Here is a 27,429-nt window from a genome sequence, read left to right as displayed (position 1 = left end):
ACTACAAGTTGATGTTTCCCTCTCCTTCCCACCTCCTTTTCTCCTTCTCTCCTCTCTCTCAAAAAGAAAAAAAAAAGGAAAAAAAGAAAAAAGAAAAGGAAATCACAACAGTGTGGTTATTGACAGGAAGGGTGGGGGGTGGCAGAGGGTACAAGGGGGATAAATGGTGATGGACAGAAACTTGACTTGAAGGAGTGAACATAGAACACAGTGTTCAAAAGATATGTTGTAGAATTTTGCGCCTGAAACCTGGATAATTTTGTTAACCAGTGTAACCCCATTAAATTTAATTAAAAAATAAAAATAAGACCATTACAACAATAAAGAGGAATATAATATTAAAAAAAAAGAAAATTAGTATTTCCCCCAACTTGGAAAAACTTTCTGGTCCTTGGATTTTGTGTATTTAATAATTTCAAGTTAAAAGTTAAAAACTGTGAAAAAAATATGTGTACATTTAATTTTTAAAAATGGGTACTACATTAAGGTGAGGGAATAGGCATCACACTGCTGATTTTCCATTTCCTTGAACAGTAGGACAGCACCCTCCACACCCTCAATATTGAGAAGCATTTTATGTTCCATTATAGTTTGTTCTGTACAAAATCAGTGAGTCTTAATACTTGGATATTGAAGGGGACTTTATTGAATTATCTAATTTGATCTCTTCATTTTATGGCTTGAAAACCAAAGACCTACTTAACTGATAGGTCCCATTTCTCTGGGAATGTACAGAATGCCTACCACTATGTGCCAATAAAAATCCAACCACCCTTATCGGTACTATACAACCTCACAGATGTCAACTGTTTTGTGTTTTGGAGAATTTAACATATCACTCAAGGTGTGCTTGTCTGAGACTCTGCTATACTCTAGTGTAATGGTTCAGGGCACAGGCTGTAGATTCAAACTGCACAGGTTCAATTCTTGGTTCATGTTTAAATAACATCAAGCATGTTATCTGACTTTTGTATTCATTAATTTTCTTTGTTATACAATGGAAACAAGAATAGTACTTAAGAGATATTGTGGGATTAATTAAATTAATCTAAGTAAAGAATTTAGTGTATCTCTGGCATTTAGAACCTGTTATTATAATGATTTTCCATGAACTGTAATCTTCCCCCAAAGAGTCACATGTTCCAAACTCTTTTCTGTCTTGAGACACAAGATTCTCAGGCACAACTTGAAATTTTAATTCAGTGGTCCACCAATAACCATTGTTCTTTGTAGCCTGGTATTCAATCACCAGCTTGGATGTCTGTGGAAAGAACATTAAATAACTGGTACTCCATCCGTTGGACAGAATGCTAGAAGCAAAATAGATGCTTGGTAAATAATAGTATAGGAAAAGTTGGGAGCAAAAACTTAAGTTTATGTGTGACAATTATTAGTTATTTTTTCTCACTTTATGTGCTATGGCATAATACATAAATGTTTATGTGTTGTTATATTCTTCAGAGCTCTGGATCAAAAGCCAATGGCAAATTGCTGGCCTTTCTGACTTAGAATTTAAAGACCAGCTCAGCTGAGAGATGAGACTTGACACAAATAAGAATGTCTTTAGCCTCTGACCCCTGTCTACCTAAAATCAGAAGTGATAAGGACCATTTCTTTAAAAAGAAAACTTGCTAGAACTTTATTTCTTTTTGCTGAAATGCATCTGGAGTTGCTACGTTTGTTTCTGAACAAATCTATCATTATTCACTGACCAATTCTGGTCAATGGAGCTGCTTACCCCACCACAAATTTCAACTATGTTCTTGACTGCATTTGTACTGTAGCTCTATTGATTCAGATAAGATCAAATTAAAACTTCCAGTCCAAGTATTGCCATGTCACTAAAGTAAGATGATAAATTAGGTGTGCTATGTGACTTTCTTTAAAGAGTTAGAGTCAGTTATTTCTTACTCTGTATCAGTCCTTGCCTGATTTGTCTAGATTGTTTGACATTATTTGTCTTGTATATCTCACAAAAAACTGTGAAATTAAATATTTTTTAAAGTATAATATTATTCATAGATCTAGATTTTTTTAAACAACAGGAAAATTTTTTGTAACTTTGCAACTTTGGAACTGATTGCATTAGCCCCTTGCTTTAATTTTTTTTCTTGATCCCTTTGATTAAAAATAATAACCCTACACCATTTCCTGGAAAGATCTGTTACACCGAATGCACAGCTCCCAAGATAAGGTAGCTCCTCCCTTTCTGTTGCCCTTGCTCAGATGTCCAGGCAAACCTGTTGTCGCAACGATGCCCTCATATAGGGAATTAGGCTGCTTCACCACCCCATTTCCTTCATTGCCTGTATGGCCACTTAGTACATTATATACCTGTCCCTCTCCCTCTAGAGGCCACTGCTTTGAGAACAGGGGTTTCACCTTAATGTTAGATTTCCCTTCCTTTCACCCCTTACCCTCAGTGCATGACACCATGCATTGTATAGACTTAGTGCTTAGTGTTTATCAACCAAATATGTATTTATAAAATTGAATTTGGAGTCAGATACCTAGTTTATTTCCTGGTTTGGTAACTATTAGACAATATGCTCTTGGGCCCCCCACTCTTGTTCTATGCCTGTGAGCAGGAGATTGTGGCAAGCCGGTGGAAGTATCCTAGACCAGGGGTCGGGAACCTATGGCTCGCGAACCAGATGTGGCTCTTTTGATGGCTGCATCTGGCTTGCGACATATATTTAATAAAAAAAATAATGTTAAAAATATAAAACATTCTCATGTATTTCAATCCATTCATTTTCTTTCTTTCTTTTTTTTTCTGAAGCTGGAAACGGGGAGGCAGCAATGCTCTGCCCATCTTGAGGTGTCGCTCTGCCACAATCAGAGCCATTCTAGTGCCTGAGGCAGAGGCCACAGAGCCATCCTTAGCGCCCGGGGAAACTTTGCTCCAGTGGAGCCTTGGCTGTGGGAGGGGAAGAGAGAGACAGAGAGGAAGGAGAGGGGGAGGGGTGGAGAAGCAGATGGGCGCTTCTCCTGTGTACCCTGGCCGGGAATTGAACCTGGGACTCCTGCACGCCAGGCCGATGCTCTACCACTGAGCCAACCGGCCAGGGCTCAATCCATTCATTTTTCTACCACTCATGTTCATGGTTGTGGGTGGCTGGAGCCAATCACAGCTGTCCTCCAGGACAACACCAAATTTTTATTGGATAATGCGTAATGTACACAGGTCGTTGTATGGCTCTCATGGAATTACATTTTAAAATATGTGGCGTTCATGGCTCTCTTAGCTAAAAAGGTTCCCGACCTCTGGCCTAGATGATTCGCTGTTATGGCCCAGCTTTCAGGCTGCCCAGCTAGTTGTGTGCCTTGGGTGAGTCACTGCTGTCTTCAACCCCACTGGCTTCACTTGTAAAATGGAGTTCATATAGTGTATGTCACACAATGGCTGTAATACTACTTTCATAGACTGCCCTGCTCCCCATCAAAAGTAAATCCATAAAGGTTGAGATATTTTTGTTCTTTTTTGGGTGTGATATCTCCAGTACTAGGACAATGCCTGGGATATAGTTAGTACTCAGTAGACAGGTCCATGACTGAATGAATGTATGGCTCCCCTGCAATCCCCATTTCACAGAACCTTGAAAAAAGTGAAGCATCATCTGAAGACTTCTGCAGGAAATAATGCCTTAAAACCCCAAAATTGTGTTTCTACTTTTCTTAATAGTTATTCTCTCACATGTATTTTTTAATTAATTTTAATAGGGTGACATTAATAAATCAGGGTACATATGTTCAGAGAAAACATCTCCAGATTATTTTTATATTTAATTATGTTGCATACCCATCACCCAAAGTCAAATTGTCTTCCATCACCTTCTATCTGGTTTTCTTTGTGCCCCTCCCGTCCCCCCACTTCTTCCGTCCCCCCCTATAACCACCACACTCTTGTCCATGTCTCTAAGTTTCATTTTTATGTCCCACCTATGTATGGAATCATACAGTTATTAGTTTTTTCTGATTTACTTATTTGACTCAGTATAATGTTATCAAGGTCCATCCATGTTGTTGTAAATGATCTGATGTCATCATTTCTTATGGCTGAATAGTATTCCATAGTATATATGTACCACATATTCTTTATCTGGTCATCTATTAAAGGGCTTTTTGGTTGTTTCCATGTCTTGGTCACTGTGAACATGCTGCAATGAACATGGGGCTGCATGTGTCTTTATGTACCAATGTTTCTGAGTTTTGGGGGTATATACCCAGTAGAGGGATTTCTGGGTCATATGGTAGTTTTATTTTTAGTTTTTTGAGGAACCACCATAGTTTCTTCCATAATGGTTGTACATTCCCACCAACAGTGGATGAGGGTTCCTTTTTCTCCACAGCCTTTTCAACACTTGTGATTACCTGTTTTGTTGATAATAGCTAATCTAACAGGCATGAGGTGGTATCTCATTGTAGTTTTGATTTGCATTTCTCTAATAACTAATGAAGATGAGCATCTTTTCATATATCTGTTGGCCATTTATATTTCTTTCTGAGAGAAGTTATCTGGTCATGTCCTCTTCCCATTTTTTTTATTGGATTGTTTGTTGTTGAGTTTTATGAGTTCATTGTATATTTTGGATATTAGGCCCTTATTTGAGCTGTTATTTGAAAATATCATCTCCCATTTAGTTGGCTGTCTGTTTGTTTTGTTGTCAATTTCTCTTGCTGTGCAAAAACTTCTTAGTCTGATGTGATCTCATTCATTTATCTTTGCCTTCACTACCTTTGCCTTTGGAGTCAAATTAATAAAATGCTCTTTATAACCAAGGTCCATGAGTTTAGTACCTATGTTTTCTTCTATGTACTTTATTGTTTCAGGTCTTATATTTAGGTCTTTAATCCATTTGAATTAATTTTAGTACAAGGGGACAAACTGTAGTCAAGTTTCATTCTTTTACATGTGGCTTTCCAGTTTTCCCAGCACCATTTATTGAAGAGGCTTTCTTTTCTCTATTGTGTGTTGTTGGCCCCTTTTTCAAAAATTATTTGACCATATACATGTGGTTTTATTTCTGGGCTTTCTATTCTGTTTCATTGGTCTGAGTGTCTATTTTTCTGCCAATACAATGCTGATTTGATTATCGTGGCTCTATAATTTGAAGTCAGGTATTGTAATGCCCCCAGCTTCATTCTTTTTCCTTAGGATTGCTTTGGCTATTTGGGGTTTTTTATAGTTCCATATAAATCTGATGATTATTTGTTCCATTTCTTTAAAAAATGTCATTGGAATTTTGATGGGAATTGCATTGAATTTGTATATTGCTTTGGGTAATATGGTCATTTTGACTATATTTATTCTTCCTATCCAAGAACAAGGAATATTTTTCCATTTCATTGTATCTTTTTTGATTTCCCTTAACAATGCTTTGTAGTTTTCATTATATAGGTCCTTTACATTCTTTGTTATGTTTATTCCTAGGTATTATTTTGTTGTTGTTGCAACCATGAAGGGGCTTATTTTTTTGAGTTCATTTTCTCATGTTTCGTTGTTGGCATATAGGAAGGCAGTGGATTTTTGTATATTAATTGTGTATCCTGTGACCTTGCTATATTGGTTTATTGTTTCTAGTAATCTTTTTGTGGAGTCTTTGGGGTTTTCAATGTATAGGATCGTATCATCTGCAAACAGTGATACCTTTCCTTCTTCTTTTCCAATGTAAATGCCTTTTATTTCTTTTTCTTATCTTATTGCTCTGGCTAGAACTTTCAGCACCACATTAAATAAGAGTGGAGAGAGTGGGAAACCCTGTCTTTTTCCTGATTTAAGGGGAAAAGCCCTCAGTTTTATGCCATTTAATATGATGTTAGATGATGGTTTATCATAATGGCCTTTATTATGTTGAGATATTTTCCTTCTATACCCATTTTGTTTAGAGTCTTATACATAAAATTGTATTGTATTTTATCAAATGCCTTTTCTGCATCTATTGATAAGATCCTGTAGTGTTTGTTCTTTGTTTTGTTGATATGATGTATTACGTTAACCATTTTACATATGTTGAACCATTCTTTTGATTCTGGGTTGAATCCCACTTGATCATGATGTATTATTTTTTTAATATGTTGTTGTATTCGATTTGCTAGTATTTTGTTTTGTATTTTAGCATCTGTATTCATTAGAGATATTGGTCTGTAGTTTTCTTTTTTTGTGCCATCCTTGCCAGGTTTCAGTATGAGGGTTCTGTTGGCCTCATAAAATATGTTTGGAAGTATTGCTTCTTCTTCACTTTTTTGGAAGTGAAGGAACCAAGTAGAATAGGAACCAAGTCTTCTTTGATTGTTTGATAGAATTCACTAGTATAGTCGTCTGGCCCTGGACTTTTATTTTGGGGGAGGTTTTTAATAGTTTTTTTCTATTTCCTCCCTGCTTATGGGTTTGCTTAGGCTTTCTTGCTTCTTCATGACTCAGTCTAGGAAGGTTGTATTGTTCTAAGAATTTATCAATTTTTTCTATATTGTTAAATTTGGTGGCATATAGTTTTTCATAGTATTCTACAATAATTCTTTGTATATCTATGATGTCTGTGGTGATTTCTCCTCTTTTATTTTGGATTTTGTTTATATGAGTCCTTTCTCTCTTTTCCTTGGTGAGTCTTGCCAGGGTTTGTCAATTTTGTTGATCTTTTTAAAGAACCAGCTCCTTGTTTTATTAATTTTTTTCTATAGTTTTTCTGTTCTCTTTTTATTTATTTCTGCTCTGATTTTTATTATTTCCTTTCTTCTGCTGGTTTTGGGTTGTCTTTTTCTTTTTCTAGTTCCTTAAGATGTGTAGTTAAGTGGTTTACTTGGGCTCTCTCTTGTTTGTTCATATAGGCCTGTAGTGATATGAACTTTCCTCTTATTACTGCTTTTGCTGCGTCCCAGAGATTCTGATATGTTGTGTTATTTTTGTCTGTATGTATCTTTTGATCTCTGCACTTATTTCTTCTTTGACCCACTCATTTTTTAAAAGTCTGTTGTTTAATTTCTATATTTTTGTGGGGTTTTTTTTACCTCTTTTTTTTGCAGTTGAATTCTAGTTTCAAGGCTTTATGGTCAGAAAATATGCTTGATATAATTTCAATTTTTCTGAATTTGCTGATTTTATTTTTGTGTCCCAACATATGATCAATTCTTGAAAATGTTCCATGTACAGTATAGAAAAATGTATAATCTGGCACTTGGGATGAAATGTCCTTTAGATTTCTATCATATCCAATTGTTCTAGTGTTTCATTTAAGGCCAATATTTCTTTATTGATTTTTTTTTTGACTATCTACAAAAATTTATTTTCTATTTACAGAAGCATGCATATCATCAACCAAATAAAATGCTTTTTCTCATGTTATTTGTTGTTTTTTAAAGCCATATCATAAAAACAAAAGACATTTACAAGTATCTTGTTAAGAATCTTGGTTTTTTTTGTGTTTTTTTTTGTATTTTTCTGAAGCTGGAAACAGGGAGGCAGTCAGACAGACTCCTGCATGTGCCTGACCGGGATCCACCCGGCATGCCCACCAGGGGGCGATGCTCTGCCCATCCGGGGAGTCGCTCTGTCGTGACCAGAGCCACTGTAGCGCCTGGGGCAGAGGCCAAGAAGCCATCCCTAGTGCCCGGGCAATCTTTGCTCCAATGGAGCTTTGGCTGCAGGAGGGGAAGAGAGAGACAGAGAGGAAGGAGAGGGGGAGGAGTGGAGAAGCAGATGGGCACCTCTCCTGTGTGCCCTGGCTGGGAATCAAACCCGGGACTTCCGCATGCCAGGCCGACGCTCTACCACTGAGCAAACCAGCCAGGGAATCTTTATTGATTTTTTGTTTGGATGAATGATCTAGAGCCATTAGCGGTGTATTGAGGTCTCCAAGTGTGATTGTATTTTTGTCAGTTTTTGTTTTTAGGTCAGTCAGTAGCTGTCTTATATATTTTGGTGCTCCTTGGTTTGGTGCATATATATTAAGAAGTGTTATGTCTTCTTGATTCAGTGTCCCCTTAATCATTATGAAATGACCATTTTTGTCTTTGATTACTTTTGCTGTTTTATAGTCAGCATTATTAGATATGAGTATTGCTATACCTGCTTTTTTTGGATGTTATTTGTTTGGAATATTGTTTTCTATCCTTTTATTTTGAATTTGTTTTTATCCTTGTTGCTCAGATGTGTTTCTTGTAGGCAGCATACAGTTGGATTTTCTTTTTTTAATCCATTCTGCTACTCTGTGTCTTATTATTGATGATTCCAATTCATTTACATTTAGTGTAATTATTGACACTTGAGGGTTTCCTATTGCCATTTTATATATTGCTTTCTGTTAGTTTTGTATCTTGTTTGATTCTTCTCTTTTGTTTTTCTATCATTTGTTTTTGTTTGGTTGTATTCCATACTTCTTTTTTTTGTTACTTCTTTTTTCAAGTCATGTGCTTCTGTGTTGCTTTTTTCAGGGGTGGTTACCATTAAGTAATGGAAAGGGTACCTATCATATTCATTGTTGTACACTATCTCATGAGTGCTTCTGCACTCCATCTTCCTTTGCTACTGTTAATCTTCATCCTCTCTCCTTTTTTGTTTTTGTCATTATAGTTTAAATTTGATATTATTGTGTTCTTAGTGGAGCTTTTACTTGTGGTTCTGTTTTGTTTTGTTCTTTGTATCTGTTCAGAAAATCCCCTTTAGAAATTCCTGAAGTGGGAGTTTTATGGTGATAAATTTCTTCATCTTTTCTTTATCTGTGAATGTTTTTATTTCTCCTTTGTATTTGAAGGATAGCTTTGATGGGTATAGTATTCTTGGCTGGTAGTTCCTTTCTTTCAGAACTTTAAATATTGGAGTCCACTCTCTTTTAGCTTGTAGAGTTTCTGCTGAGAAATCTGATGATAATCTAATGGGCCTTCCTTTATATGTTGTATTCTTCTTTTTCTTTGCTGCCTTGAGAATTTTTTCTTTGTCATTGGTTTGTGCCAGTTTCATTATGATGTGCATTGTAGTAGGTTTGTTGGGGTTAAGATAACTCGGTGTTCTGTTTGCTTCTTGAATTTGAGGCTTTAGTTCTTTCCACAGGCTTGGGAAGTTCTCATCTATTATTTGTTTGAATATGTTCTCCATTCCATTTTTTCTCTCTTCTCCTTCTGATATACCTATTATTCTTACATTGCTCTTTTTGATGGAGTCAGACAATTCCTTAGGGCTTTCTCTTTTTTTTTAAATTTGTGAGTCTCTTTCCTCTTCTCTCTGTTGTGCCTCTAGTTGCCTGTCTTCTTTGTCACTAATTCTCTCTTCTATCTGGCCTGTTCTATTAGCTAAGTTTGTTACCTTGTTTTTCAGTTCATGAATTGAGTTTTTTTTCTCTGTTTGATTTGTATTCATAGTTTCAATTTCCTTGGTAATATATTTGTTCTGTTTGTTGAGTTGTTTTTTGAGCTCCCTAAATTGCCTTTCTGTGCTTTCTTGTATATCTCTGAGTATTTTTAGGATTTCTATTTTAAATTCTCTGTCATTTAACTTCAAGGTTTTTAATCTATTAAAATTTTTTTCTATAGACTTTTCCTCATCTATCTGTGCTACATCTCTGTCTTTTGTATCCATGATATTTGATTTCCTTTTCCTTAATGGCATCTGAGGGTGGTTTTGTTAATAACACTAATAAGAATTAATAAAGAATATAAAATAAAATAAATTATTATTTTTTGAGAAAATATTGTGAAAAACTGAGAATTATATTGTGCTAAATGGAACAAAAACTATCTAGAACAGGGGGCCTGAGTTGGGGAAAAGTGACAAAGGGGCAAAAAACGAAAAAATTTGTATCAAGAATAATATAATTTGCTGTAAATGATATTTGAATGAGAGATCTAGTGAAAGAGACAAGAAAAAAACAAGAAAAAGAAAAAAATACTATTGTATTAAATGGAACAAAAACTACATAAAATGGAGAGCTGGGGTTGGGGAGAATACTAATGAATTAAAAAGCAAAGTAAAAAGCACACAATATGCCACAAAGAAAATATTTGAATCCAAAAATAAAATAATTTGTTTTTGAGTGAGGATTGAATTAAAGGAAAAGTGAAAGATAAAGAAGAAACCAAGAGAGAGGGAGAAAAAGGAAAATGGGAAAAGAAAGGGGAGACAGTTAAGGGTTTTGGAATGTAACCCTCATAGAGAGAAAGAAAAAAAAAGATATAGAAGAATGGAAAATGTAACACCTATGGGTAATGAAGTTCAAGATGAAAAGAAAGGAATAAGACAAAAAGAGGATAAAAGGACCAAGGTGGAAGAAAAAAAAGATGAAAAAAAATGAAAGAAAAAGTGGAAAAAGTTATAAAAACTGTGGATTATTTTTGATTTTGAGAGGTTATCTTTCTTTTTCCTTCTTCTCTCTCTTCTTGGTCGGTGGCACTGTACCCCAGGCTCTGCCCCTGTGGCATGCTTAGGTCAAGATTTGCAGTTGATGTGTCGCTATGGCAATAACATATACTAGGCCTCAGTCTTGTTGGTAGTTGGGGCTTGTTAGTGATTGCAGGCTCCAACAATAGGAGAGTCTGTTTTTCTGGAGCCTCTCTCCAAATCTCTCCTTCCTGAATCAGCAGCCTGGTGACCCAGCTGTGAAGTTGTCCCTGCCACTGCCTGGAGATTAAGAGGCCCTGAGAACTGGCAAATCCCTCCTTAATTTCCACTCAGCACAGGGCTCTCACTGAGGCTTTGCCAGCCAGAGCCGCCAGCGTAATCAGGCAGGGCTGGGAGCCAATTGCTCTCAAGGTGTCTTTCTATGAGCCTCCAGGCATGTCTAGTATGCCTCAGCACTCTGTGGGGCCACTCTCTCCAGGCTTTTTGCACTTTGTAACCTGTATTGGCTGGCAGGAAGATGCCCCAGTCACTGCCTGCAGAACAGGAGGTTTTAAAAGCTGCAAGTCCCTCCTCCAGGGTTTTTTTAGAGCACAGCCCTGAGTATGAAAGCTGGGCCAACCTGAGCCACCAGTTTAAGAGGTAGGGGAGCAAGTTGACTTCTGTTCAGGCTTTCTAAGGTTCTCCATGTATATCTAGTTAAATTTGCCTTAGCATTCCATGGGATTGCTCTCTGCAGGCTTCTTCCTTGTTAAAAAGCCTACAGCCTAGCTTGCCCAACTTCTGCAGTGTTCTCTGAGGTCTGTTCCATAAGAATGTGTTTTTCACCCTGTATCTGCTGGCAGGAAGTTGCCCCAGCTACTGCATGCAGAGCAAGAGGCCCTAAAAAATATCACATCTCTCCATTGGGTTCTCTTAGATCGCTGACCTTTGTTCAGTTTATGTGTATTTCAGATGCTCCTGGGATTGTTTTTCTGTCTCTAGTTGTCGAACTTGTTGAAATTTCAGGGAGAGATGTAGGGAGCCCTCCTCACGGCGCCATTTCTCTGATGTCACTCCCTCTCACATGTATTTTAAGTACCTAAATTTCAGTAGCAAATATAGCTGTTCCTGACCATCACTGAGTGTTCATTGTTTCATTTTGAGATTGTCTCCCATTTTGGTTTTATTGCAGGACTCAGAAGCTGGTATCGAAAAATCCAAAAAACCCTTATGAAGAGTCAAACAGAGATGTGAGCATTAGCAGGCCTGCAGATAGAGAGGCTGGGATGTCATCCTGTCCCCAACCTTGGGTAATGTGACCAAATTACAGGAAGCAAGAAATTGTCCTTATATTAACCCCAGTTCACTTTTCTCTTGTTCTTCTGAAGTCAGAGAGACTGCAAACTACTGTAACTTCCAGCAGGTGATAATGTTAGCTAACATCACAGTAACTGGGGTGGTCCTGGGCGGGTGCTGTTGATTGGGAACTTTGGCCTCATTTAAAGTAATCCAACAGGCAACAATAGTGCCATAATTTAATGGCACAAAAAACTTATGGAATATTTTTTTCTCACACAGTTTCTTCCTATAACTTAGATTTCAATGTGTATGTGAAAACTCTTTTCTGATTTTTAGGTGATCCCCTTTAGATGGATCTTAAAAACCCAAGGGTAGTCTCCTAACTGTCCTCTTTTTTTTCCGAAAAAGAGAGACAGACAGACAGACAGGTATAGACAGACAGGAAGGGGGAGAGATGAAAAGAATCAATTCATAGTTGCAATACTCTAGTTGTTAATTGATTGCTTTCTCATTTGTGCCTTGACTGGGGGCTCCAGCTGAGCCAGTGACCCCTTGCTCGAGCCAACAACCTTGGGTTCAAGTCAGTGATCTTGGGCTTCAAGCCAGTGACTTTTGCACTCAAGCCAGTGACCACGGGGTCATGTCTATGATTCCATTCTTAAACCGGCAAACTCATGCTCAAGCTGGTAAGCCCATGCTCAAGCCAGCTACCTCTGGTTTTGAGCCTGGGTCCTCAACATCCCAGGCTGATGTTCATTCCACTGTGCCACCAACTGGTCATACTTCTTTTTATTTTTTTTCACAAACATTTTAAATCCCTGTCTACCTAAAATCAGAAGTGATAAGGACCATTTCTTCAAAAAAAAAACAAAAAACTTGCTAGAACTTTTTTTTTTTTCCTGAAATGCATCTGGAGTTGCTATGTTTGTTTCTGAACAAATCTATCATTACTCACTGACCAATTCTGGTCAATGGAGCTGCTTACCCCACCACAAATTTCAACTATGTTCTTTATTGCATTTGTACTGTAGCTCTATTGATTCTGATAAGATAAAATTAAAACTTCCAGTCCAAGTATTGCCGTGTCACTACTTCATCAGCAAAATAGTTGCCAGATTTAGCAAAAAAAAAAAAAAAGAAAAAGTAAAAAAGACAGGACACTTAGTTCAATTCATACTAATACTGAAAGTTCAAAATTAAATTCAAATGCACCTAGGCATCCCTATATATTCAAGTTTAAAATGCCACACAGATCACCCACTTCACTAATCAATATTTGAACACTAGAGGGCACACTTAAGACAGGTTAAACACTTGAAACTTGAAATTTTTGTTTTCAGAAACTTGTCAGTGATCATGTAACTGGCTCACTATGTGCTATTGGTGTTATTTGTGGGATAGATGGTGGAAGAGGCTGGAATATATGGCAGGTCCATGGGGGATCGAAAGCCTGTGAGAAAAAGGGAAAAGGTTATTAAGTAGAGGTTATAGAGGGACAAAGGCACCTTTGGGGATCCTTCCCGCATCATTCTGCCCACTTCCCAGCCTCCACCTCAGGGGCATTCCCAGAGGCTAGCTTTCCTGTAGCTATGCTTTTTATTTTCTTTTTTTTTTTTAAATTTATTGATTTTACAGAGGTGGATGAGAGGGATGAGAAGTAGTTGCTTCACTCTAGCTGTTCATTGGTATGTGCTTTGACCTGGCAACCCCAGGGCGACCTCAGCATTCCAGGTCTACGCTCTATCCACTGCACCACCACAGATCAGGCTGTTGCTATACTTTTAATTAACAAGTGATCATCTGTCTTCCCTGTTCTAAGTATTCCACGTACACTTATTTTCTGACTTAAGTGTGGAAATACAGTAAGAAATGTGAATTCTAGCCTTACCCCCCCCACCCCCACCACCAATTGGCTGTCTAATTTTTAGCAGGTCACTTAACCCTGCTTCCTCTTCAGGACACTAAGGCATTTGGATTGTATGAGCTCTAAGATCCCTTCTGCCTCTAGAGATTCTACACATCTGTGATTCTAGATGGACTTAGCCATAGAGAAGGCCTCAGTTCTTTTAGGCTTTAGGACTTTGTGGATTTCTAAATTATCTCTAGATTGTTCTTGTCAGTCTGTATGGTATTTTATTGAGGTTTGGGGTAGCAAGTTTAATTTATCTGACTTAAATCATGGGAGAGAAGGAAACACACAATCTGTTTGTATCTTGTTTTTTTTTTTCTTTTAAAGAAATCAAAAACACTTGTCATTGTCATAAGCAGCTTATTGGCTCAGAGCTGTGGCTGGTGGACTAGGGCTTCCAAGCTCAGTCCCCTCACTGTCATAACTGTCGCTGATGCCAACTGCCACTGCAGGTATCAGTGAAAGCAGGAAAGAGCTGAGCACCAAACTATGAGGAGAAGCAGCAGAAACAAAATTGGTTCTATCAGCTGCCATCCACATCTCAGCCCAGGATTCAGGGACCTATGTCCTCACAGAGAAACATGTGGTTGGAAAATTAGCAGTGCAGAGAGCTGAGTGTTGACTCAAGCTGGAAATAATGGGCATGTTTACATAAACAGTGGGTCATGTGTTAATTTTACAAAATATTGCTGCAGAGAGACCATTAATGAAGAGGAAGGTGGTTAGTATTGTGGAAAATAAGAGAATGGAAACATGTGTTCAGTCCCTGGCCAGTTGGTTCAGTGGTAGAGCATCAACCTGGCATGTGGAAGTCCCAGGTTCAATTCCCAATCAGGGCACACAGGAGAGGTGACCATTTGCTTCTTCCCCCCTCCTCCTTTTGTCTCTCTCTCTCTTTCTCTCTCTTCCCTCCCTCAGCCATGGCTCAATTGATTTGAGCACGTTGGCCCTGTACACTGAGGATGGCTCTGTTACAACCATGGCCCCAGATGAGCAGAGCATCGGCACCAGATGAGGGTTGCTGGGTAGATCCCAGGTGGGGCACATGTGGGAATCTGTCTCTGTATCTCCCCTATACTTACTTTAAAAAAAGAAGACATGTGTTCAGAGGATCCACTCTTCCACAATCAACATTCCTCTTCCTAATCAACTCCACTCATCATTCCTTTCTATCCTTTTCTCAAATATAAGTAAAAGCAAGGTGTGTTTTTTCTACTCCTTTTTCCTCATTGTATTTTTGAATTATGGGATCCTTCTTATGGAGGGCCCATTTCTGAACCAATGGAGTTTGCTCAGTCAAAATTTTGGCCAGTCTTTCCTCTGAATCATTGATTGACAACAAATAAAAAACACTTTTCCAAACTACATCCTTTATCTGGAGCTGGGGGTGCTTCTTTTCTTTCCTTTTGTCATTGATCTATTTTAACATCTAATTTATCTGGAGTGAATGTGAGCCAGTGAACTCTGATCATTGCAAGTGCCACATCAATTGTGGATAATTCAAATATAATAATTTTGTTGAACAAAGAGAAATGTTTTTTGGGCCTGCCTTTTAGAATTTTGGTTCCCATGCAACCATGCAAAAGAATTTGGTGGATCCCTGCAAACAGTAATTACACTATTAATTATTACTACCCATGCATAACCCCAATTGCTCAGAATTTGGCAGAATGTTTAAATAAATTTTCTTAACTGAATATACACACATTTGAAAAGTTTGAGCACATACACATATGAAATATTACTTTTCTCTCCTATTGGCCATGCTTAGAACACTTATAGCTTCTTGGATTGCTTAAAGTATAACAGTCACCCCTAGGGATTCATGATCCAAAAGTTGGGATTCTAGATTTATAATAGATTGTTCAGTAAAGATATTGATAGGACCTCATTGCCTTAATAGAGAGTAACATAAAGTTCTGATTTGAAATTAAATTTCTCATTAGCCAGAGAAATAAATTGGACAGGGCCTTTCTTTTAACTTTCACTTTCCATGGGATGAACACAAGGCAGCCACAGACTGATTTCATGTATGTTAAGATAATGTATGAACTATAACAGTGTTCTCTTTCTCTTTCTTCCTTTTATTCTCTGCAGTTTGTGGTTATAAAGGAACACCAGAATTTCAGAAATGGAAATCAACCTGCGGCCCCTCAAGATGGTCAGGCAGCAGATGTTGGCCAATTTTCTTCCCTGGAGCCTGGTGAATGGCTATCTTTACCTTTATCCTGAACACTTTCCTGATTGTTAAAAGTCTCATTTAAGCACAGAAACAATAGTTACATTGGATAAGCTATACGAGCATCTGGGTTGTATTGGAATGCCATTGAGCTTCAGAGAGAGATATTTGGACCGAATTCCTGGCTTATGTGAGGTTACCATGGTCATTCAAAACTCTGGTTACATAGCAGCAGTCTGCTAGATCACTTGAGAAAGTACACATTGAGTTGACTCATTATTTTGAGTTAGGTCGGGTTTTTAGGTCATTCTTGGTGTTTGTGTTTATGTTGGTAGCTATAGGTATAATTACGGTGAAATTGTCAATAGCTCTAAGAGAATGTGTTCCATGTTTTAGTAAGAAAGTTTTCTGTAAATTAAGTTGATCAGGGGGTTCTCCCAGGGACCCAAGAGTATTCAAGTCTTGTAAGGGACTAGCCCTCAGCTAGGTGTCTAGACATTGATGAGGTCCAGCCAGGCCACTGGGAGAGAGAGGGGCCACAGAAGTCCACTCAGGTCCTCAAGTTGTTCTAGAACTCAGTTTGCCTCAGATATAAATGGAGTTAGACACACTTTGATAAGAGTTGTATTATGATAAAATCCTTGGGATTCAGTCTCAGATATTAAAGTTCTGTTTCATAACCTAGAGAACAAGCCTGAATATGCTTTGCACCATAAACCTTGAGAAAGGTTCAGAAAACTTTGAGCCAACAAAAACAGTTCCTCTGCTAGTGTTTTAGCTGCACTTATATTTTCTGGTATTTTCTCTTCACATATGTGCTTATTACCACAGTCTCCTCCTCAGATTTCCTTGTAGAGAGAATATAGGCTTCTTATTTTTAAAACTTACTCTTAATTTACCTCTTGTATATATGTTGACATGTAACCCAACTCAGTAGAACTTTCCTTCCTAATTTGAAGAAGACACTGGCTATTAAGCTACACTTAAGAATTGACTATCAAAATTACAGTAAATATTATAGTGTTATATATGCTACTAGCATTGCTGTTATCTGGATAATGAAAACATTGAACATTTTCAAAAGGTGCTTGGATTTTGTTATTAATAGCATTATTAAAAAGCAATGGAATATCTTATAAGTACATACTAATTTTTCTTGAAGAGCTAAAAACACATAATTCTTAGTTATAAAGGTAATCCACTTTAGAGGCACATATAATATAATTTTGCAAGTTATCCAATAGCACAGTGATTTGACCCGAGTATGGTTCAACTCAGAAAAGAGCTAAGGACTCAGCTGAATGAGTATTCAGGAATAGACTAGAATATTTCTGTTTTTGCTCTACTGCAAACAGTTTGATCCATTCTCTGTGGGCCACTCATGTAACTGTCTCTTGATGTAAGTGATCACAGCCCCAGTCATGTCCAGCTGTCTCATAAATGCCTGTGGTGAAAGTGCCCAGAGAGATCGGAGGTGGGCAGACCGAGTGGAGAATAAGATAAAAGATCAAGACGGGCTCTTTGCCAATTCCTCCTCTGCTCCTGGAAAACCTATTAAAACACAGGCTGTATTAGCGGTGGGCCCACAGAACCATATTCATTGACCTCAGCCAACATCAGATGGTGCCGGTTAAGTGCAAAACCCCAGCAGAGGGGCAGAGCACCATGCTCAAGGGTAGGAGTGCAGGTGCGTTTCAAGCCTGAGCTCTGTTGTCGAGTCATTTATGGTCCAGATGGGGAGAGAGGAAATACACAGGGGAAGCTAAAGATCAATGTCAGGTAGCATAGTTCTTTGAATCATCTCCACCAACCAAACTTACTATAATTAAAAAAAAAAAAAAAAAGGAACCAGATGGTTTGGGAATTGTTTATTTTGTGCCATATACTTCAGGCTTTTTCTCCAGCCACTACTATTAGGGTCTCTCTTGCTGGAGATTGTGAATGATGTGAATTCTAAAATAATATTTTTTTGTACAGGGTCAGTGCAGCCGACATCATGGAGGAAGGAGCCCCAGATGTGTATGGGCACAGAGCACGGCTGCGGCATTCCACCACCCAGTGGTAGTGGCTCTGGTCCCCAGAGAATGGAATGCAGCGCTCCTCTCCCCTCCTGTGCAGCATGGCCAGGTGCTGTGGGTGTTGAGAAACCCCGTTCTCTCTGGTCAGCTAACCCATGATGGCAACAAAGGGCCCCGGACGCCCTGCATCAATTGGAGCTGACTCGGTGAAAAGTGGAAGTTGAAGAAGAAGAAACTGTTCATGTGGACAGTTATACTTTGTTTCAAAAAGTAGAGGAAAAATACAAATTTTGACTCCACAATCTTTATAACTAATCACCTGCTCAGCATCCTGGAAACAAATATGAATTGTGGTTTTGCTTCTTCCTTCAAGCAGTGCCATCACAGACTTTCAACTCTCTAGAAACCAATGGGGACAGTTGTGCTTTATAAATTGTGCTGTCTTCAATAATCAGTACAGATAGATTCCCACCCACGGCAGCTCCAGAAGAAATCTGGGGTTAAAGTGGGCAGTCATACTAGTTTCATCAGTTATAAAGAAACTTCTTATATCTGGACAGCCATTTAGCTCAGTCTCACGAGATGGTTACATTATTAAAATTACTGTTATAATACATTGCAGACATTTATCACTTATCATTTAACTTATCCATGTTGGCAATTTTGAAGAATGAATTATAAATTAATGAGAGATATACTCAATTAGAACCTGATTTCTTCAGAATTAGATGATTTGTTTTTTCTATTTTAAAATCTTTGAATGAAAACATTTTAAACATTACCCAAAAGACTTCAGTGTTTCTCAGTCATTGCTACCCTCTCCCTCTCAGAAGTTGTTTCTAATGAAAATGGTAAATTTTCCCTTTATGTGTTTGTATACAATTTTTACTTATTTTCAAATATGAGATTGTAAGAGAATTACCAGGTTTATTTTCACTATGAACAGCAATAGATTTCTCCTAATTATTTAAATAAAATCACCATGAAATTTAAACCTTTTATTGTATACCTGGTTAAGTAGTAAATTATAGTCTGTGGGCATGTTAGAGTTGAATCCAAGTGATTCACCAATCTTGATATTGCTACTCCTTTTTAAAAAATTGAAATTTCTTAAACTTATAAAGTAAATTTTCACAAGGTGTTGTAAATAAGAATCATTCTTGCACACAGGCATTGTTACCATGATTTACACAACCTGACACAGAAACTGGGGATTGTCCAAGGCTTTGGGTTGTTTCGTTCCTGCATTAACTAGTCCTTTCATTCATCTTTTTTTTTCTTTTTCTTCAATTCCTTGGACTTTGGTTGTACCGGAAGTCAACATAAAAATGAAGTATATCGGCCCTGGCTGGTTGGCTCAGTGGTAGAGCATCGGCCTGGTGTGTGGAAGTCCCAAGTTCGATTCCAGTCAGAGCACACGGGAGAAGCAACTATCTGCTTCTCCACCCCTCTCCTCTCTTCTCTCTCTCTCTCTCTCTCTCTCCCTCTCTCTCTCCCCTTTTCTCTCGCCCTCCTGTAGCCATTTGGTTTGAGTTGGCTTCAGGTGCTGAGGATGGTTCCTGTAGCCTCCACATAAGGTGCTAAAAAAATTGCCACTGTTGCTGAGCAACAAAGTAACCCTCAGAGGGTGGTCCCCTTGTGGGCTTTCTGGGTAGATCCTGGTCTGGGCGCATGCGGAAGTCTGTCTCCACCTATCCTCTCACTGAAATAAAATAAAAAAAAAAATTTTTTTTTAAATGAAGTACATCTCTTCAAGTGGATACCCCTTAGAAATTTTGACAAAGATTTGGTGGTGGGAAGGATAACTTATATTAGTTAAATATTCACTATGACCCTCTCCCCAGTTAATTTAGATTTTTCTCTATTTAGTTTTGTTTTGATTTGACAGTTGATAACCCTAGAAAATCAGAAGACCTGTTTTTTATTTCTGAGTGAACTGACTTTGGAAGAACAATAGTCATAATTTCCCCAAATATAGGGAAATTATATTCCCAAGTGTAAATATTTTTTTCTTTCATAAGTGAGTACTTTTGAAGCTTTAAGGGTTTAGATTATATTATATATTTTAGCACCTCATTCTCCTAGGATTTCAAAGATAACTAAAGAGATGATATGAGACCACAATAGCTCATAACATAGCGTTATCTTTGAACCAGAAAGTCCCTGTTTCCTTTGAGCTTTTCAATGAGTATGCTACCTTCTGAACCAGGCTCTAACCCTAACTCCTTCCTTGGTCAGAGTAAAGAAAGAACTGTTTTGTAGTCTTCAGTCAACAAGTCACCATGAAAATGTAACCTCTTTCTTTCTTTTTTTCTTTTTAAAATGTTTATTGTATTGATTTTAGAGACAGAGAGAGCGAAATAAAGAGAGGGAGAGAGAGACTGAAATATTCATCTGCTCCTATGTGTGCCCTGACTGGGGAAAGAACTGCCAACCAGGATGATGCTCCAACCACCTGAGCTACCTGGCCAGGGTGGTAGCTTCCTTTCTTGTGGCTCCATGTCTCTCCCAGAAATATCCTCCTTTAAACATTTATTTTTAGAGAGAGTATTTTCATCTATTTGATTTGCATATTTTCCAGACTGAATATTCTTATAGCTAACATTTATGATTTCATTGTGCATAATGCCTGATTGTGATTCTGTTTGACTAAACATCACCGACTACATTTAAAATGAGCATTCTGCCCTTTTTTATCGCACCTAGTGAGCCCTTAGTATATACATTGCATTCTTTTGAAAGCCTAATGTTCAACCTGTTAGCCTTGATTCCTAACTGATATCTTTTTCCTGTGAATAAATGATTAGTGTGTGATAATTGAAAATATGTTAAAAGTACTACATAATAAATTCTTTTAAAAAAAAACCAACAACCCCAAACCCAAATCAAACACTATGAGAAAGGAAAAATAGTCAATTAAAGTATGTGTGACAGGCAAGACTATATTGATTTTTTTGTTTTATTTTTTCTTTATTGAAATCTTTAAATGAGAAGCACTTCTCCATATTGTTTCATCCTGAGCTCTTTAGCTCCAGGCATGCCTGAAGCAGAGCACTTTTGTGTTTGGAGTTTGACAAGGGTTTAGGTAGCTAGTAGTCATATGTTAGGAACAGCACAGTTCAATAGGAAAGTATGCAAATGATTAACATATGATTCAATACCATCACATATCTGGGACAGAAACTTTAGGAAGCATAGAAATTTCTACACAGGAAAATTTCCTAGTTGGTGGTCATTCTTCCCCACCACACCCCTACAGTGTATATTTGGCCCTCTGACATGGTTCAGTTTCCAAATCTGGTGGACCAGAAGCAAAGTTAAGATGTGCCTCACTCAACAATCAAGCCTTCAGAAGACATACTAAACTAAGAGCTGTAAATTATTTGAATTCTCATTTTTTTCATTTATGCCATTCATCTGATAAAAATAATGAAGTATAGTAGAACTTATTATTCAGAATATTTAGGGAATCATTTTGGACAGTGAGTGAAGTGGTTGCACTTTGGTTTCTTTAGCTCCATAATGTGGCATCCTTTGTGTGAAACAACTTAAAGTCATGGCAAGCACCAGTACAAACTAGGGTCTTATCTCTGCCACTGTGGTATTGAGATACTCAAGGCTTTACTGCTTTAAAGTCCAAATTTTCTTTCATCAATATAGGATTGCCATCTTTCTTTACCATTGTATAAAACATATTGAGTATAATTACACATTTTCTTGATGACATAGAGCTTCATTACACATCAACCATAATATGCTATTATTTTGTGATGATCAGATCTCCTTCAATGCATATTAAAGGTCCTTACACTTTGAATCCAAATGTTTTATCCTATTATTTTTACTTTCTTGTGGACATTCAAGCTGTCAGCACTCATACCTCTGCCAATTACCTTATATAGAAGCTCATCATTACCTTCTTTGTGGCTTCTGATTTGTAAACTTGGTGTTCAGATAACCTAGCAAATTAGAATTGTAAGTAAAATAAGAATCAATGTATATTAAAAGAGGGCCTAAAAACATTTCTTGAGTAAACCATTTAAGTTTTAGGCCTTAAATTTTGGCATGTTACAGTTTTTTTCCTTATTGTTCTCAGCTGCATTCTGGAGGGATTCCGGCTAAGGTAATGGTAAAGAAGATATTCTCTGAAGTCAACAAATTAGATTCGAATTCCATTGTGTCACTTACTAGTTTTGTTACTTCATTCAAACTACTTCATCTAAGCGCCAGCTTCCTTATCTGTAAAATGAGAATAACATCACTATTGTAGTGATCGTTCAAAGAAATAATGCACACAGAGTGCTTATCATAAAATCAAATGATATTACTATTATTTTGCTCCTTCTAGAAATCAATGTTTAGTTTATTTATTTTGATTTTTTTAATTCCTTTTGGAGAGGAGAGAGAGAGAGAGAGTATGAGGGAGAGAGAGAAAAGATGGGGGAGGAGCAGGAAGCATCAACTCCCATATGTGCTTTGACTGGGTAAACCAGGGTTTCAAACTGGTGACCTCAGCGTTCCAGGTTGACGCTTGATACAGTGTACCACCACAGGGCAGGCCGAAACCACTGTTTTAGTAGTATTAGCTTACAAAATGATAAATTTTTTTGCACTGCTTCTAATCCAGACAAGTGGCACCTGAAGATAGTCAAAGAACAGAGCCGTAAGTCTGGATCCAAAATTTAAGAACCATGTTCCATAAATCTCAAGAAAGATTAAATATTCATTTTAATTTTAACATTAAAATGATGATCATAGACATATATTTGGGACATGTGTTTATTTATTTATCAACTTTTGTATATTGGATAGTGAAAGTTAAGGAGAACATTAATTGTAATTATACTAGCATCAGACAACACTGTGTAGTTTATGTTTAGACGAAACTGGGAAAAGTATTTTTTATTTTTATCTATTTATTTTTGTAAGGCACGGTGCTTATTATAAGCATAATATGTCCTTGAGAAACCATCATAAGGTTTCTATTGAAAATCTTAGCTAACTTTTATAATTCAATAAGTAATTAAATATCCCATTTGGTACCAGAATAACCCCTTATCTATACGTTCTAGTGAAATAGTTATGTAGTATTTCTTGGTAGCTACTAAGCCAAATCAAAATACAATATAAAATGTGGACATTAGTTTTAAATACTTATAAATTTTTACAGCTGGAGACATAACACAAGAGACACAGGCAGTGGCTTCTGATAGATTAAAAAATATGCAATTAGAATTCTAGAACCACTTGATTTCTATCAATATCAATTTCCCCAAATTTTTCACTATTGTCACCTTTTATTACTATTTCCACTGTTGTCTCAATGAAAAGTAAACACCACCTAAAAAACTATCATAATGACTAGGTGGCAATTGAGTGTTTGTTTATTTCTTTATTTCTTTATAGTTTTATTTATTTATTTATTTTGAGAGAGGCAGGGCGAGAAACACAGGAACATGAAGTTACTCCTGTAGGTACCCTGACTAGGAAATCAAACCCAGAACCTCAGCACTCTGGATGATGCTTCAACAAACCAAGATATGACCAGGGATTTATTATTATTATTATTATTATTATTATTATTATTATATATTTTTGTATTTTTCTGAAGTGAGAATTGGACAGGTGGAGAGACAGGCTCCTGCATGTGCCTGACTGGGATCCACCTGGCATGCCCACTAGGAGGCGATGTTCTGCCCATCTGGGGTGTTGCTCCATTGCAACCAGAACCATTCTAGCTCCTGAGGCAGAGGCCATGGAGCCGTCCTCAGCACCTGGGCCAACTTTGCTCCAATGGAGCCTTGGTTGTGGGAAGTGAAGAAAGAAATAAAGAGAAAGGAGAGGAGGAAGGGTGAAGAAGCAGATGAGATCTTCTCCTGTGTGACTTGGCTGGGAATCAAACTTGGGACATCCATACACCAGGCTGATGCTCTACTACTGAGCCAACTGGCCAGGGTTAGGGCTTAATTATTTTTTGTTTGTATTTTTGTTTTGGTTTTTAGAAGAAAGGAGAGAGAGGTGAGGGGGGAGGGGGAAGAGAAACATTCACTTGTTCCACTCAGTCATGCATTCATTGGTTGCTTACCGTGACTGGAGATTGAACCTACAGCTTTGTTGATTCGAGATGATGCTTTTAACTGACTGAACTAACTGGCCAGAGCCTGAGCTTTTAAACCTTTATCCCAAATCACATTTAATCCTACTTAGTTCTATAGATATAGGTTCTGTGTATGACAATAGTTTTTATTGGGTTCAAAAAGTCTTTGTATCTGTGAAATTAAAAATTTTTTTTACAGAGTTTTATCTTACATTTGCATTGTGCCTTTTAATTTACAAAGGATTTTGTATTCATTATCTTATTTCACATAATTAATTCTAACATTCAAACTATGAATTTAGTGGGACAGTTTTCTTCCCACTTTATTTATTCTGAAAGATTGTACCCAAAGCTGAAGGAGAGTGAAGATAAATAATAAAATACATTACTAGATACAAAAATTACTTTATAATGATAAAATGCTCAATTTAGTAGATATATATATTTATATTTATAAATATTTAATATATTTATATATATTTAAAGGACAGAGATTTTAGAGAGAGAGGAAGGGAGAGAGAAACAGATAGACAGAAACATTGATCTATTCCTGTATGTGTCCTGACCAGGGATCGAACTGGCAACTGGTATCAAGATGACATTTTAACCAACTGAGCTATCCAGCCAGGGCAGGCAGAAATATATTATAATTCTAAAATCATATAAACTTAATACCTAGCCCCAAATATATAAAGCAAAAATTGACAACTTACAAGAAGTATTGAAGAAAACACCATCACAACAGGTGATTATCCCATACTACCCTTGGTAATTAATAAACTTAGGAGACAAAAATTTAGTAAGGATATAGAAGACTTTAAAAAAGACTTATTAGAATTGAATATATAACCAAAAAGCCCTTCAATAGAAGACTGGATAAAGAAGATGTGGCACATATACACTATGGAATACTACTCAGCCATAAGAAATGATGACATCAGATCATTTACAGCAAAATGGTGGGATCTTGATAACATTATAAGGAGTGAAATAAGTAAATCAGAAAAAAACAAGAACTACATGATTCCATACATTGGTGGAACATAAAAAATGAGACTAACAGACATGGACAAGAGTGTGGTGGTTACCAGGGGTGGGGGGAGGGAGGACATGGGAGGGAGGGAGGGAGAGAGTTAGGGGGAGGGGGAGGGGCACAGAGAACTAGATAGAGGGTGGCGGAGGACAATCTGACTTTGGGTGAGGGGTACGCAACATAATTTAATGACAAAATAACCTAGACATGTTTTCTTTGAATATATGTACCCTGATTTATTAATGTCATCCCATTACCATTAATAAAAATTTATTAAAAAAATATATAGTACACATAGAAATTTATAAAAATTAATGTGCTATTCTTATAAGCTTCAGTAAGTTTCACAAGCCAGTGGTAATAGAGGCCATTTCCCTGACTATAAAGAAATTGAATTTGCATTAAATAATAAGGCAATAATTAGAATGTTTGAAAATGGTAAAACACTTTTAAATGGGTTAAAGATAAAATCATAATAAAAATTAGAAAAAACATGGAACTTAACAGTTGTGAAAATTCTATATGTCACAACTAATGGTGTATAACTATAGTGGCATTGAGAGGGAATTTTGTAGCTTTATATCCTTATATTATAAAAGGAAAAAAGGATTGAAAAGTAATGAGTTAAGAAGCACTCAACTGAAGGAGTTAAAAAATAAAGTAGCCTAAATCTAAAGAAGAATAAGCAAAGTTATCAGAAGAACAAAAATTAATGAAATAAGAAAAAATAGAAGATCAAGAAAGCCAAAAGTTACTTGTTTGAAAATGTTTAATAAATATTTGACAAGATTAATCAGGAAAAAATTAACAACTTTATAATGTTATGTAAGAAAAAGGCATAAAACTACAGGAGTGTTAGCAATTAAAAACAAGAGAATATATGAATAACTTTTTGACAGTATATGACAACTGCCTAAAAAGAAAACATAAACTTACCAATACTGATAGAAAAAGAAATAAACTCAAATAGTCCTAAATCCATTAAAGAAATTTAAAAATTAAAAAAATCTTCCCACGAGGAAAATACCAAGATTTACATGTCTGATAGCTTTGTGTCAGCATGATAAACTGGACCTTTCCCCCAGAATTTCATCCCTGTATTTATTTGTGATACAGTTGGTCAGCATGGTCAGATACAATAAAAGATAGGTGCACAGAAGACAATAGGACCTCATTCTTTCCCACAGTGATTGCTGTCAGGTTGCAGATCTCTTTCTCTTGTTGTTGGCACTGGTGCACATCAGGCCTGCCATAAGATACTGATGCCAAAGTCTTCCATTGACCTCCCTCCCAGCTCCGCCTTGTGTTCCCACTTGAGAAGTTGAGAGGGTCTGGCTTTGCAGATTTCTCTGCATATTTTAACTTATCCATGCATTGCACTGAATTAGCAGTGCTAATCTACTATTTTTCTTTGATTCTCCAAATCTCCTGTCTGGACCTTACTCTCCCAGTCTCTCCTGTAATTATATAAGATCTAATTTTTATAACAAATTCTTTTTTTTTTCAGAGACAGAGAGAGAGTCAGAGAGAGGAATAGATAGAGACAGGAACAGAAAGAGAGATGAGAAACATCAATCATTAGTTTTTCGTTGCGACACATTAGTTGTTCATTGATTGCTTTCTCATATGTGCCTTGACCGTGGGGCTACAGCAGACCAAGTAACCCCTTGCTCGAGCCAGCGACCTTGGGTCCAAGCTTGTGAGTTTTGCTCAAACCAGACGAGCCCATGCTGAAGCTGGAGACCTTGGGGTCTCGTACCTGGGTCCTCTGCATCCCAGTCCGACACTCTACTCACTGCTCCACTGCCTGGTCAGGCTTTAATTCATAATCTCTACAAATGTGCTTCTTTGATTCAACCCTGACTGACACAATAGGCAAATTCAACCATATTCCAGGTACTATAAATTCTTTTGTGTGTGTGTGTGTGTGTGTGTGTGTGTGTGTGTGTGTGTGTATTTTTCTGAAGTTGTAAGCAGGGAGGCAGTCAGACAGACTTCCACATGCGCCCGACCGGTATCCACCCAGCACGCCCACCAGGGGGCGATGCTCTGCCCATCTGGGGCATCGCTCTGTTGCAACCAGAGCCATTCTAGCGCCTGAAGCAGAAGCCACAGAGCCATGCTCAGTGCCCGGGCCAACTTTGCTCCAATGGAGCCTTGGCTATGGGAGGGGAAGAGAGAGACAGAGAGGAAAGAGAGGGGGAGGGGTGGAGAAGCAGACAGGCGCTTCTCCTGTGTGCCCTGGCCGGGAATCAAACCCAGGACTCCTGCACGCCAAGCCAATGCTCTACCACTGAGCCAACCGGCCAGGGCTTACAAATTCTTTTTTTTTAAAATTTATTGTGTTTACATAGATTCTAGTGTCACCCCGAATGCATCTCCCCCCTCCGCAAATTCTTATATTGCACAAATTCTTACATGGAATTTAAAAACAACAAAATAATACAATCATGATAAGCATATGAAAAGATGCTCCACATCATCTTTAACTTGCATTTGAAAATAACAAGAAGATACCACTTCACACTTATTAAAATGGCCAAAATATGGAACACAGACAACATCAAATGCTGACAAGGATGTAG

General features: G+C 37.4%; 1 protein-coding gene across 3 annotated transcripts in view; it reads left to right on the top strand.

Moving 5' to 3' along the window:
- The window catches only part of EGF (epidermal growth factor), a 110,853-nt gene extending 89,323 nt beyond the window's left edge, over positions 1-21,530 (top strand). The window contains exons 23-25 of one of the 3 annotated variants that reach the window (XM_066280430.1): positions 11,502-11,619; positions 15,615-15,720; positions 17,674-21,530. In XM_066280430.1, the coding sequence (XP_066136527.1) occupies positions 11,502-11,619; positions 15,615-15,720; positions 17,674-17,873 (424 nt within the window). In that variant the 3' untranslated portion in view covers positions 17,874-21,530. The remainder of the gene's footprint in view (positions 1-11,501; positions 11,620-15,614; positions 15,721-17,673) is intronic. The other 2 variants (XM_066280431.1, XR_010731938.1) reach the window with 2 other exon arrangements.
- Positions 21,531-27,429: the final 5,899 nt, after the last annotated feature.

The sequence above is a fragment of the Saccopteryx bilineata genome, chromosome 5 (genome assembly GCF_036850765.1).
Source record: "Saccopteryx bilineata isolate mSacBil1 chromosome 5, mSacBil1_pri_phased_curated, whole genome shotgun sequence".
Classification (NCBI taxonomy): Eukaryota; Metazoa; Chordata; class Mammalia; order Chiroptera; family Emballonuridae; genus Saccopteryx; species Saccopteryx bilineata.
This window is presented reverse-complemented; position numbering and strand designations above follow the sequence as displayed.